Source organism: Alnus glutinosa, chromosome 1 (assembly GCF_958979055.1).
Source record: "Alnus glutinosa chromosome 1, dhAlnGlut1.1, whole genome shotgun sequence".
Taxonomy (NCBI): Eukaryota; Viridiplantae; Streptophyta; class Magnoliopsida; order Fagales; family Betulaceae; genus Alnus; species Alnus glutinosa.
In genome coordinates, this window is record NC_084886.1 from 36,392,580 (window position 1) to 36,407,302 (window position 14,723).

The 14,723-nt window shown below is 36.7% G+C and overlaps 1 protein-coding gene across 2 annotated transcripts; it reads left to right on the forward strand.

The window, feature by feature from the left end:
• Positions 1-746: 746 nt before the first annotated feature.
• Positions 747-10,933, forward strand: LOC133879592 (uncharacterized). 2 transcript variants are annotated; one of them, XM_062318216.1, is made up of 7 exons: positions 811-883; positions 4,790-5,076; positions 5,428-5,917; positions 8,593-8,903; positions 9,034-9,090; positions 9,465-9,943; positions 10,446-10,933. In XM_062318216.1, exons 3-7 carry the CDS (start codon positions 5,493-5,495, stop codon positions 10,761-10,763), a joined length of 1,590 nt encoding a protein of 529 aa, XP_062174200.1. In that variant the 5' UTR covers positions 811-883; positions 4,790-5,076; positions 5,428-5,492; the 3' UTR covers positions 10,764-10,933. The 2 variants fall into 2 exon arrangements, with proteins under 2 accessions (XP_062174207.1, XP_062174200.1); XM_062318223.1 differs by lacking the exon at positions 4,790-5,076 and having other exon boundaries at positions 747-883.
• Positions 10,934-14,723: the final 3,790 nt, after the last annotated feature.

Below are 14,723 nucleotides of genomic sequence, written 5' to 3' on the forward strand. Positions count from 1 at the left end.
TCTACACATTCCCCTAGTTTGAAAGTATGGAAGAAGCCTGATCCTGGCTGCTTCAAGATCAACTATGACACAGCCATTCGTTCTACTTTCTCAGCTCAATCTGCAGTTTGTCGTGACTCCAATGGGTTTATCATCAAAAGTATTACTCAGATTGGGCCTCCCTGTATGGCTTTATATGGGGAAGCGTCTGCAGCTCTTCTTGCTGCACAACTTTGCTCTTATTTGGGTTTGTCTCATGTTATATTTGAAGGGGATTCTCTCACAGTTAATCTTGCCATCAACAATCCTTTGATTACACAAGATTGGCGTATCTCCTCTATCATCTCTGATTTTATTTCCACTATTCCATCTTCCACTTGCTGGTTCGCTAGCTCTGTTAACCGAAGTGCTAACTTCTGTACCCATCATGTGGCTTACTGGGCCGCAACTAGATTTGCTTCTAGCTGCATTCCCAACTTTTCTACTCTACCAGTTTCTGGAACCGTTCTACCCTATTTTGGAACGGATTCCTCTTTTCCTTTTCTAGTTCCTTAAGTTTTGGTTTTAGTTTCTCCTATTGTACTTATTAAAAAAAAAAAAAAAAACGGGCACTTTTAATTAAAAAACAATTTTTTAATCAAAAGTAGCGGGTGGGGTACGGTTTCCCGTTCCTGTGGTCGCCTCAAAAAAATCATTACCCATGAATCATGATTATAAAAGACCCAATCGAAACCACCCAGGTGTTGGAAAGCAATAGGAATGTCACACGTGCACTCCAAAAGCGGGAAGCGTACTAGTACGAAGCACATTTTTAGTGGCTAGGTTTATAACGTTAACTTGCTCTTCTCGTCCCTTGCACGCCGCCGAGTCTCTTCACTTCCTCACTTTCACTACTCTCTCTCAGGTACCCCTCTCTCTCTCTCTCTCCAACATGCATACATACTCTCATGTACACAACGAATGAATGACTATGTATATAAGTAGCTGCTGGTTTTGAATTGGGCCTCATGAGTCGGTGCTCTACTTCTCTTTGTCTTGGTTTTTTTGGCTCCTTGGACTCTATGTGAAATAGTCTATATGAAGCTTGATATGCTTGCTAATTGCTTGCATGATAGCCTACCCACTTCCTGGAAAATCATTCTCTATCATATTTTTACATGTATGGTTATCAGCTTAATTCGGGGATAGAGGACTGTGAATTGGTCATGTGATTCATGCTCTTGGCTACCTACTGATGTCTGTTATACGTTTGAAAGTTATTCTAACTAAAGCATGTTAGCTTATGGTGTTGTCAATTGTTGGGTAACTTTTTTTTTTTGGGCCAATATAGCAAAACTCAACATTGGATTTGCAATCAATATTTTCTAGTTTGTACAGATTGCATGTCTATCAATATTGCAAAACTCTGCCTGTGTTATGTTTGGTGTCTTAAAGTTTTACATAGTCAACTACTAAGCCTCGACATAGGAGGAGGGTTGTGGTAGACTGAGGATTAGCATAAAATGTAGTAACATTTGTTGGACACGACAAGAGATAAGATATAGGCTTGAATGCTTGATTGATGCAGAAGAAAGAAGAAAATTCCAAAATGTTGTTATAGGTCTGCTGTAACGACCCAAGGAAAAGTGTTGCCACATTTGCGCTATCACCTCAAAATGACTAGTCAATTTGGAGTTTCTCTAGAATTCCTTATAAAGTTCAATTCACCTAATAACTAGGCAATGTGTGACTTAGCACTCATGATTATCTTTATAAATCATTCATTCTATGTGGGCTACTCATCTTCCAAATATGGGACCGGGGTGTTACAAACTCCCCCTCTTAAACTCCTGACATCCTCGTCAAGGCCACGTCATACAGCGCTCCAATACCACATGGCCTGACGTTATTAGGTAGCTCTGATACCATTTGTAACGACCCAAGGAAAAGCGCTAGCCACATCTACGCTATCACCCCAAAATGACTCGTCAATTTGAAATTTCCCTAAAATTCTTTATAAAGCTCAATTTCACCTAATAATTAGGCAATGTGGGACTTAGCACTCATAACTATCTTTATAAATCACCCGCTCTATGTGAGCTACTCATTTTTCAAATATGGGACCGGGGTGTTGCATCTGCATATTGTGAAAAATCATGGACCGTTCTTAGTTTCTGATGAATTTTTATTTTTGGTTCTCCAAAGATGAATTTGCATTGCGGTTTCCCATTAAAATTATATGCAGCATAAATTTGACCGTAATATATAGAAAAATGGCATGACACGGATTCTGTGAGATTATGCATTACAACATTATATAATGGAACGTAAATTTCCTTTCCCATTTTCTTCCTTTTTAGATAGTCTACTTAGTGATTAATTTTGATTTTTTTGTTGTCTTTTTGGGTCCATTATGTAATTCCTTCTTTCATATTGAGCGTTGAGGATAACCACAAGAAATATCTTCAAAATAGTTGAATTCAGAGTAATTCAGTATTATTTTATGATTCTTTATTCAAAATAAGATGTAATTTATCTTTGGGAGTTGAACATTGACAACTAAAGGCTATTGTCCTTTCCATCATACATAAAGTTTAAAAATAATAAAAAAATAAAAATCATACATAAACTTAAATCTCTTATTGAATCTGAATAGCAAAAAAATCTTGTGCCTCTTGTATTTCTAACTTTTTTGCTATCATTTGGATGAGACACTTAAATGGTACCCGTGCATTGACATGTCTTGTTTTCTTGTTTCTCTTTTCTTTAAAAAATTTAGTCACAAAAACAAGTTACAAGACGGGGGCATTAGACCTATGGAATATGGACCATGCTATGGAGCTTGTGTGTCACCCCAGAAAGTTAGTCCCATGAGTGGATTGCCCACATTGAGTAGGTGGATTATGAAGGTGCTCGTGAGTGTTAAGTTCTACATTGGTTCCTTACTAAGTACACTAAGACTGAAATTTTATAAATGATTTTAGGGAGCTCTAATTGTGACTTGACCAGTCCTTTTAGATTGATTGCGTAAATGTGGCTAACGCTTTTCCTGAATCATTATAAATGGTATCAGAGCATCCTAGTAATACTATGTGGCACTAGAATGCTACATGATATAGGCCCTGACAAAGAAGTCAGTTGAGTTGGGTAGATTGTTACAACCCACAAAGTTAAGCCCACATTGGGTGGGTGGATTTCCCACATTAAGTGAGTAGATTATTTTTTTTTTATAAGTAATGTCAATTCATTAATAAAACGTAGAGGAGCGCAACCCTAGTATATAGGAAGTATACAAGAGAACCCGTAATAGGAACGAACATAAAATAAATTTAAAAAATCTGCATAAGTAAAAACACACAAGCTATGATAAGACGATGTCTAAATAGATAACGTGTTAAGTAAACGCTTCCGTAGCTCCAACATCGATGTCTATACATCTTCAAAGTGCCGCGCATTTCGCTCCCGCTAAAGACACCACATTAAACACAACGGAACTAATTGCCAAACTTCCTTAGTTGGACCACACCCAAACGAAGCGCCCCAGCTAGTCAACAATTCCAGCACCCTTCGTGGTATAACCCACTCTACCCTAAATAAAGTAAGAATGTAACTCCATAGATCGCAAGTAACTTCGCAATGAAGTAGCAGATGTTCAATGGACTTTCCACTCTTTTTACACATACAACACCACTCAATCACCATGACATTCCTTTTTCACAGATTTGTCATGCGTCAAAATTTTACCTAATGCTGCTATCCATACAAAGAATGCCACCCTCGCCAGAGCCTTAACACGCCAGATACCTTTCCAAGGAAATGAAGGGCCATCTTTTCTATTTAACACTTCATAAAAGGACTTCACTTCAAATAGACCCCTTTTGGAGAGGCTCCAAACTAACCTATCATCCTCTCAATGTCGAACCGAAATAGAATAAAGTCGCGTAAAGAAAAAAGTACCATTTCCATTTCTCAATCTTGGACTAGACGCGTAAAAATGACATTCCACTGAGTAACTCCATTTTGAACAACCAAATTATCTGCCACCCTCGCATCTTTATTCCTCGCAATACTAAATAAAACTGAAAAACATTGTTTCAAAGATCTATCCCCACACCACAAATCATGCCAGAAGCTTACATGTGATCGAACCCCAACCTCAAAACAACAAATTTATGAAACTTATGCCACTCCCTTCTATAATATGTTTCCACACGCCCACTCCAAAAGTACCCAACACCTCTTTAGAACACCACCCACCCCTTGGACTCTCAAATTTGACTTTAATCACCATTCTCCATAATGCCTCTCTCTCCCTACCATACCTCCACAACCATTTTCCCAGGAGAGCTCGATTAAACTGGATGAAGTTGTGAATTCTCAACCCACCTAATTGTAATGGAGTGCAGATCTTGTTCCAATTCACTAAATGGAATTTTGCCTTATCTCCAATGCCACCCCATTAAAAATCCATTTGAAGTTTATCAAGCCAATTAGCCACGCCCATTGGAATAGGGAACAATTACAAGTAATACTTAGGAAGGTTGGAAAGAATACTTTTGAGAAGAGTCAGCCGACCACCCTTCGACAAACACATTCGCTTCCATCCAGCCAACCGTCATTCCATTTTCTCAATAACACCATTCCAAATAGAAGTGGCCTTATAAGAAGCACCCAATGGCAAATCCAAGTATGTCATAGGCAAAGATGCGACCCGAAATCCAAAGAGTTGAGCCAAACCTTCGACATCCTCCACCTCACCGATAGGAAAAATTTATTATTTTCTTAAGTTAATCCTCAATCCTAAAGTTGCTTTTATTTTTTTGATGACGAGGAACCCCTTCAAAGCAAGGCCACTTCGTATACCCGCCCCTATCAGGTAAACCTTGGACTCATGTAAAGCGCCCCCTTCACACGGATCGGGTAATACTCCGGCTTCGCTGGCGGGCTGGCCCCAAAGAATTGTTTGTACCCAAGGGGATTTGAACCATATAACTCATGGGACTACCACAAAGACCAAGGTCCTTACCACTTGAGCCAACCCTTTGGAGTTCTCAAAGCATGAGAAGATACAGGGCAGATCTCGCACCACAAAAAATCAGCATGTCATCGGCATGAGTGGTAAGTCTCACATTGATTCCTTATTAGGTGAAATTGGGCCCTTATAAGTGATCTAGAGAGCTCTAATTGTAAGTTGAATAGTCTTTTTAGAGTGATAGCGTAGACGTGGCTAGCGCTTTTCTAAGGTCGTTACAGCTTGCAGCCCTAGAGTAGGGTTTGGGGCTAAACAGAAATCCTAATCTTGACTTTTCTTCCAACTTCTAACATAGAACTCAACCTTTTTTTTTTCGTAATTTTTACTCTTCTTGTCAGTTTAAGAGATGCTGGATTGAACTTCACGAGTAGTTTGTTGAGTTTACAATTTGAGAAAATTGCATTTATTCACTAACATATAGTTGCATCTTGTTTCAGGCTAACTATAAATGAAAATCTTTTTGGTGCTACAACAAATGTGCTGAGTTTGGAAATATTGTGGCATGGCTCCTGCTCAACCATTTATGGACATTGACCTAGATGTTAAACCTCTGATCGTAGCAAAAATGGCACTTGATAAGGAGAAGAGGAGTTCCCAAACAAACTCAGATGGAAAGGGTTTAAGGTGCATGAGTAACTGCAGAAGCACCAACATAGAGACACATTCTATGTTGGATGATCAAACTAAGGCTCTAAAGTGCTCTGAGGATCTTGAGGTTGATATAATTGGATGTACAGTTAAAAGTGAAATAAGGTCCATTAAAAATTCAGATCCAGATGCGACTGAATATTCAAGCTCATTTGCCGACACTACATCTAATACTGAGAATTGTTCTGGGTTGAGTGAAGGAGAAGTGGAATCACAATTATTTGGTGATGACAGTTTGGCTTCTGCATTTGATGTATTCAGTACTTCGCTTCAGATGAGGTTTGTTTTGATTCTATATTTTGATTCTTTTAATTGTTTTTGCCCCCTTGCTTTCTTGGCCAGAGATGGAGTAACCTCTAACCCACAAGTCTCTCACCCACAAAGGGTTGAACCCTATACTCCACCTTAGAAAGGAGAAGTATGACTAGGCTACAAGGCCATTGGTTTTTAATAATTTATTTGTGTTTTTGCAATGAAAAACCTAACATAGGAACCTTGTTAATTATGTATCGATGCATGATTGGTTACCATTATAAAATTTATACATTGAAAGTTGATAAAGTGATAATGTTGATGAAATTACATTATATTCTTTATTGAAGCTTTGGCAGTTGAGAAAGTTGATGAAAGCAATGGTACCTTAGGAACTATTATCCTAAGTTAGTGTAGGACAATGTACTAAATGATAACGCAACCATAATTGATCCTGTAAGTGATGCTGTGTTCCATTATATGAGAGACCATATGACAGTATTTTTCGCTGGAACTTAAGTTCTGTTACTAATATGTAATGATAAAGCAACTCTCTTCTTTCCATCATGCTGATTGACAGCAGTACAAGCACTTGTTTTTGTAGCTCTTAAAGAGGTTGTACTTGACTAAGGATACTTAACTGTATGGATGTTGGCAGTCTGAGGAATTTTGTTTTTTTAGACTCTTTACAAGTAGCAGTAGGGCATCCCATTCTGGTTAGTGTACAAGAAGTGAAATAATTCTTATTCAAACTTTGTTCTATAGAAGGTCTTGGATGTATTATGTTCTTATGTTGTAACATAAAGGTTAGACACTTGTAAAAGACCAATTCCCAAGTTTTTAGCTTTTATTTTTAAATTGGTGTACTCCTACCTTTTCCAGTGACACCAAGGAGCTTATCTTAATTATTCTCAGCCCAACATGTAATTATATTTCATTTGCACATTAAATACATATAATTAAATTCATCATTTCCCATTAACTTATGCTTTTAGGATAATTGGTATTTTTTTTTTTTTTATGGTATCAAAGTAGGTAGTCTTGACTCTGTTCTATCTCTCATTTAAAGTTAAAAAATTTGCCATGCTTGGCCCCACTTATTAAGGGGGAGCGTTAAATAATGGTTAAATGATTAAATTAATAATTGGTAATTCATCTTAGGCTTTTGGGAATTTTGATAATTTATCACCCTATTTTGATTGCATATGTAGTGGCTTATGTAGCAAATAAGCTTTTGTCATTTGGTTAAAATGCCATATTTTTTAAAAAATTGAACTGAAAACTGAACCGGATGGCAATTTAGAAATCTTTTCACATCTTCTTATAGGAATATTTTGAGAAAACAGGTGCTTAGTTTTTCAAGTGTAGGGGCTGACATATAATTTAGAGCTTAAGATATGTTACATTAACTATCTTTCAAGTTAGATAATGCTAACTGCTCTTGCCTCAACAAGCAACGGACTGGACTTTAGAAAGTCGTTCAAGCAAGTGTCTATTTGATCAACCGCCTCCCTACTCCTACTCCGGTGCTTGGTGGCAAGTCCCCATATGTATTTGGAAAGCCATCAGATTATAGTCACTTACGGCTTTCTGGATGCGCCTGCTATCCATGTTTAGTTCTTGTGCCTCCTCCAAACCGGAAATAAGTAGACCTCGATCCATGGCTGGGTGCAGAGGAGCAGGGGCAGAGCAACCCTTTGGCTTGGGGGGGTTGTAGCCCCCCTACCTAAAATTTTAGTTCCGCCGTTGCAGGGAGGAGGAGCGGAGAAAACATTCTTCATCCTAGAAGGAAGCCCCACTCTCCTTCCTTCCCCCAAACACTGGGTGGATATGGAATTAGACTATAAACTAGCGTATGTCAGTTAGTTCAAGAAGGTGGACACAACATTGCTCTAAATGAGGATAGATGCTTATGTTGACAAAGAGACTTTTGACGAAGTCTCCCTAACCATGTGTACCTTCAATGGTTCCAGAGAGATCAATTAATCAATTAATCCGACTAAGGGTTAATGCTACCCTTAGTCCCTTACCGAAGGGATTATGCCACAAGTTCTTGGCCTAAGGATTGAAGCCCCCCTTAGCTCTTCCAGGACTAGACATGGGTTAGCTCTGTAAATGCGTTTAAAAAGATACCAAAAAATAAAAAAGAATGTGAGAGATGGTTGCACGACCACCCCCAACAGAGAAGAAGGGTGGCCACCCCAACCCCTCTCCTTCATTGGGGGTGGCTGTACGACCATTATTTTTCTCATAATTTTTTATAAGTAAGAAGTCAGTTCCACGCTTGTGTTTCTCAAAATAAGCATGTTTAGTATTTGTTTCTTTGTAAACACAATACTTTCCAAAAGATTTGCCAGACAATTTTCTTTAGTGGACCCCACAAAAAACCTTTTCTCACATGTGGACCTCACGAAAAAAACTTTTTAACTTTATATAAAAACTTTTTTAAATTAAAACACAATAAACACTTTTCAAAACCATTAACAAACATACCCTAAAGAATTTGGGTCTATAATGTGAATAATAGGAGTTTATATTCTAAATTCATCACTCTTTAGTTTAACTGTAGCAGATGATACATGATATGCATCCATAATTATTTTGTTACATGCTCATCAATTTTTTTTCAAAGATCATTTATACATTACAATTCCATGTGCTTCACTTACCCAAGAAAAAAAAATCCTATGCTTCCACTGTAGGAAGAAGAAGTTGACAAATCACTGGAGGAACTTTATACACCCTTTGATGTGGCGCTGCAAATGGATGGAATTGAAAATTAAGGAAGTACAGTCACAAGAATTAAAATATTCCAGGGAGATTGCAGCATATGACCAGAGAAAACATTTGGGATTCAATCAGCTTACATCTGAAGAATTGGGTTCAAAGTCATTGCCATTTTCTCGTCAATGTTATAGAAGAAAGGCTATAAGGAGGAGGAAACGAAAGAGAGTTGAAGACACTGCTGATGTAACATCATACATGTCACAACATAACCTTTTCTCTTATCTTGGTACAAGATTCTTCTTTATACTTTATGGTTTTGCTGCTTTGCTCTCCTTCAACACCGCCCCCCACCCCCCCTCCAAAAAAAAAAAAATGAAAAAGAAAGTGTACATGTGTGACGTTGTGATATATTGCAGAAATGAAGAAGTCTGATCCAGATGGCAATTCGTTGGCTGATGATTTTGGTAACCCGGGTAAGATTTTCTGCTGCAGATGGATTTTGTTACTGCTGTATGGCATGTCATGTTACCTGAATAATAGGAAAAGCCGTGAAGCATCGTAAGGCATTTTTCCCCATGCCTGCACTTATGAGAGAGAGAGCGAGTAGTTTCAAACTATACATCTAAATCATAGGTTGTGCAGTGTTGTCAATCTTCGTTGATATAGCTTTCTGCGTGGTGCTCTTGTCCATGTCTAGTGTCATCTTTATGTTCATTCTAACTTACATGAATATCTTCTATTAATGTTAATCATTCTACTGATATTAATATATTTCTTTAAATACTTATCAAAAAAATATATTTCTTTAAATGTTTCACTGAATGCTGCTTCTTGTTATTTGGGGCAGTAATCACAGACCAAAATGATGATTGCAATGACAAATTTGGCATTGGTAATAATTGGTCATTTCTTGAGTTTAGAGATGGTGAACATTTTTTGGATCAAGTCCTTTGGAAAATTGAAATGGTGCACTCTCGGGTTCACAAGCTGAAGAGTCAAATTGACATGGTACTATCTAAAAATGCTGCAAGGTTCTCTTCCTCTGAGAATTTGAGCCTTCTGGCACCTTGTGATGGACAGACTAGCTCTGCTCACAGTCCTACATTCTCTGCCGGCAATGGGGACACTATATCAGTAGGACTTGTGTATTCTCCAACTAAGCATGTATCAGAGTGTGATAATGTAGATCTTGTTATGCCTGGAAGTGCCATTATAAGTTATGGGGAGACAATTCATGTACCTGATATAATCGAAAGCACAGTAGGACTGTTATCTGCAGCTGATGTCACCCTCCATCAGCCACAGATTGGAGATTCATGTGAAGATGTAAGCCTTCTCCCCCCTAACAATTACAGTTATTCATGTAACTTGGTCAGTTTTTTACTAGATTGTGGCCATGGAATCATACTTATTTATCTGAATGTTGTTACAAAACTTAAGCTTTCTTTTTTCCTTTGACTTTTGTATGAGTTTATATCAGTAGCTTGAGTAACCCACTTTTTTCTCCTTTGATTCTATGTCTGTCAGAGTACACAATTATTGCAACTAACCGTAAATCATTTCTGCATTATAAATGTTTCAAACTCTGGTTTATTTTTTTCTTCATCTCATGCACCTGGAGAAAAGTCAGATAAAAAAACAAAATCCTTTAATGTCTTAATGGTAGATCATCCATGTTCATTAAATCGTTTAGGCAGTCTCATCTATCCTACCAGACCACCTTGATGTGTTCATTAAAACCCTTTTCTATATGCATCCACTTTTTTGAGATAATGGTGACATGGATGATCTACTAATTGCTTTGGTATTGTAATATGAATACATGCAGATTGTAGATAGTGTTCTGGTAAATAGCAAGGCAGGTGAAGCAGAGAGGGACAGTTTCAAGAAGGTAGGTAGTCATTCCGCAGAGATGCATCAGGAGGCAGAGATAGGCGACCAAGAAGAAAGCACCAATCCCTCTTTAATTCCAACATCAGAACCTCCTACTGTGGAAAAATCTGTTGGGCCTCAAGAGCAATCAACTCTGTCATCTTGTTTAGCGTCAGAAGTCCATTTTCCACGGAATAAGCGAAAGCGTGGGGAGCGAAAAGCCGGCTCTGGTGGTTGGAGCAGGAGATCCTCAGGTGAGCCTGACAGCCAGTGAGTAAGAATTTGTTGTTTGTTCTATGTACATGCACAAAGTAGAGACTCTCCATAAGTTGATGCATTAACATGTAGCTCCTGCAACCAGTATTAGGTTTATCAATTCTGCAGTTTCTCTTAAGTTTTAATGGGAAAAATTCTTAGCCTACAATAGCAAAATTTCAACCTCAAGGAGGACACCTCTTTGTGCCAAAAACTCACTCATCCGGCTAAAAGGATTAATAATTGTCTTATTGGCAACGAACTTCTCAAAAAAATAAAATAAATAAATAAATAAAGAAAGAAAGAAGTTTTAAAAAAATAAAAAATAAAAATCTCTTAGTTAAGAATTAGAATTGTCAGCAATTTTTTTTTTTTTTTTTTTTTTTGAGAAGTTGGTTGCCAATAAGACGATTATTAATCCTTTTAGCCGGAATCATTTCAAAGTCTATTGATTCTTTGACAAAATTTTGAGCTCCTCAGTTAAGCAAATAATACATTCAAGCAGTTGTTGAATTTGTTGCAAGTGATCGCACTAGAAGACAATGATCCTTCTCTTTCAAATGAAAAACTTAACAAGGAAAGGATCAAGAGGTGGATTTTTTTTTCAATAAAAAATAAAAATAAAAATGAATGAGTGAGTGAGTTTTTGAATGTAGGGGTGGCTCCCAAGGGCCGGGGGTGGCCCGAAATGGATATTGGGGCAGCCGCGCCCCACTCCCCGACCCTGGGGGTGGCTTCGGACCACCCTTAGATTCATTTTAGGGTGGCCCAAAGGCCACCCTAGGCCACTTGGGGTGGCCACGTGCGACCCCCTGGCCTCTGTGGGTGACTTGGGGCAACTCCTCTTTCCCATTTTTTTTAAATAAAAATATATATATATTTTAAGATTATGTGGCGAAAATGCTGACGTGGCACCAACGGAAATTGTGAAAATAGATGACAAAATCACAGAATGACTGATTTCAAATTTGTGAAACAGTTAAGCAACGAATGTTGATTTTTAAAAAGTTAGGGATTGATTTCAAATGGCGCTTCGATTCAAAGATTTATTAGACATTTACAGTTTGAGAAGGTTCAATTGTCCAAAATGAATTTCTGGATCAACGGATTTACCAACATAAAGTTTGTAAAAAGAACCAAATTTTTGTAGGCAATAATATAAAATTATATAATTATGTATAATAATAAAAAAAAATTATGATTAATGGTTTTTTATTTAAATAGAATCAAATTTGACTAGATACTAAAAACATTATATATGATAAGTGAATGGAAAATATAAAGCAAAGTATAAATGAAGGGAACAAGGGAACAAGGGATTCATCCAAAAAAGAAAAGAAGAAGAAGAGAACAAGGGATTCTACGAGGGTTTATAACCGCTAGGCATCTATCTTTAAAATCACTAATTGCCCCGCCATAGGTGGTTAGCGGTTGTTTTCTAACCACCTATAAAAACAGTTAGGTGGTTAGTTGTTGGCAATTTAGGACTGTTAGCGGGCAGTTCTTTTCATCCATAATCACCTTACGAAATCAACTAGTCTTCTCTTTTGTCCTCCGATGTCAGATTGGAGGAAGAAAACCAAGAATTCAGACGAAGACATTAAACTGAAAAATGATGGGTCCTCCTTGAGGAGTGAGTATGGGTCTTGGTTGGTTTTGGAGACTCTAGTTTGGGGGCTTAGAGATGGGTGGTGGATGGTGGGGTTAGAATAAATGGAAAAAGTGTGTCCATGGGTTGGTTTGGTTGGTTTCAAGATCCTATGTTTTCAATTCCATTCTATTTATTGTTTTTAGCTGATGTGTCAAATTTTTATGGGAGACCGTAAAAGTGAGATTTCCGAAGGTATTATCTATTTTATAATAATAATGAAATGAGAAAGGATAATCTTATTAGATTTGTGATTATTTTTTTCACCTTTTGTCATCGATCTTGAATAAAATATTATCTTATTAGGATTAAGAGTTAAAAAATATGAGAGGATTATAGGAATTAAAACTCTTTGTTTAATATGTAAATATTTCTTTTTAAAAAATGTGGATAAAATATATTTCATTTTCCGGGAAAGTCAAAAGATAAATAGGTGGGATTTCTTTCTTTCAATAATAATGTCTGCCTCACCGCTAGCTTTTGTGAAAGAAGATCATGGTGAACGGCAAAAGTGTCAGAACTTGGCACGTGTTGGCAACTCGCTGGAACTGGGATGCCATCATAACTCGCACGTGGTGTACTCAGCATAAGAACATCTGTAAATGATTGAAGCCCACAAAGCCACAGATTTGTACCATCTTGAAGCCCACACAAAATACAAAATTATTTTTTAAAAAAATAAAAAGTATGTTATGATTCCCTACACCTTCCTATTGGACTAATTTTTTTAAAAAAAAAAAATTAAGAGATTTTTTTTCACAAGTGTAGAAGCTAATTTATTACTTCCAAAATAAATAAATAAAATAAAGAGATGATCGCGCAACCACCACCAACGGATGAGATACAACCATTTCAATAGGATAGAGGTAGCTGCATGGCCACCTGTTTCCTTTGATATGGGTGGTCACACAATCACTTCTTCTTTTTTTTATCAGTAAGTTAGTCAGCCTCTACGTTTAAAAAAATAAATAAGTGTTGCATGTTTAGGGTTTTTTTTTTTGAAAAATATTAAGGTGATAAAATTTTAACTATTTAATTTAAAAAAAATAATAATTATGACATTAAGATGTTTCACTATAGAATTAGCCTAACAACTCTAAAGGATCATGATTAATTAATTTAGAATTAAAAAAATTTTGACATTTTCTAAGATAATCCATGGTGAAAGTTCTTAAAATTGTAACTACTAGCTTAAATTAAAATGCTTTTGGTTTGATCACACATGCATGTACCAAATATATAGTGTTGTTTTTGGGTGCAGTCTTGAATGGGGATTTGTATCTCCATGGCCATATTTTCTGATTTCACACATGTTTACTTTTAACATTAAATTCAGGAAAGTCCATAAAGTTAGAAGCCAAGCCACTGTACTGCATGTATGTATGAGTGTCCCTTTCCTCGATCGAACCTCTTAATTCCAACACAAAGTGGAAACCCATGATTTCTATGGTCTACAATGTACAAAAAGCAAAAGATGACTGCAAACCCTAGTTCCTTTTGACTCAAATAATTTTATTTTATTTTTTTTAATAAAAAAAAAGGGCTTTTGTCATCAATTTTGGACTGCATCGATCCCTAAAAATTTACTCTTTTGAGTAAAAATTTTAATTATAGAGTTAGCTGTCCAATGGGTGGGTGCATTTCCATTCCACATTATCATAAACCCTTTTTCAAAAAATTTAGGGTTGATTACTTTTTTAGTTCATGTGGTTAATCCACTATCAAACAGACACGTTGATTTTGAAAATTATTTCAAATAGTACTTGAATTCATATGATAAACTCGGTTAGTACTTCCTTCTAATAATTTAACTACATAGCATGTCAAGTATACTCACAATGTGGCACGTGTCTCATATGCCTCATTAATATTATTTAAAATAAAATAAAATAAAAGCATAATGAAATTTTTGTAAAAAAAAAAATATGAGGTGGCTTGAACCACCCCCTATAGTTGGCCAGATGGTAGTTTCGGCCACTCCCATTTAGCCATTTGAGGTTTTTTATTTTTTATTTTTAAAATATTAATGAGACATATGGGACACGTGGCAGTTGCTGCTAATTAGTTTAACGTGGCACACCGTTAAAATATTTTACTGAACATCGATGGAAATACTAACTGTGTTTATCATATATCTACAAATACAATCTGCAAATAGTTTTTAAAACCGAGAGATCCGTTCGATTTCGTGTTAAACTAAATGTATGTGGAAGGGATTTAACCCAATATTTTATTCAAAGCATAAGAGGGAACATGCACATTAAAAAAACATGGAATAAGATTAGGACTACCCTTCCCAAAATTGCTTCAACATCTTTTTCATACTCTTGG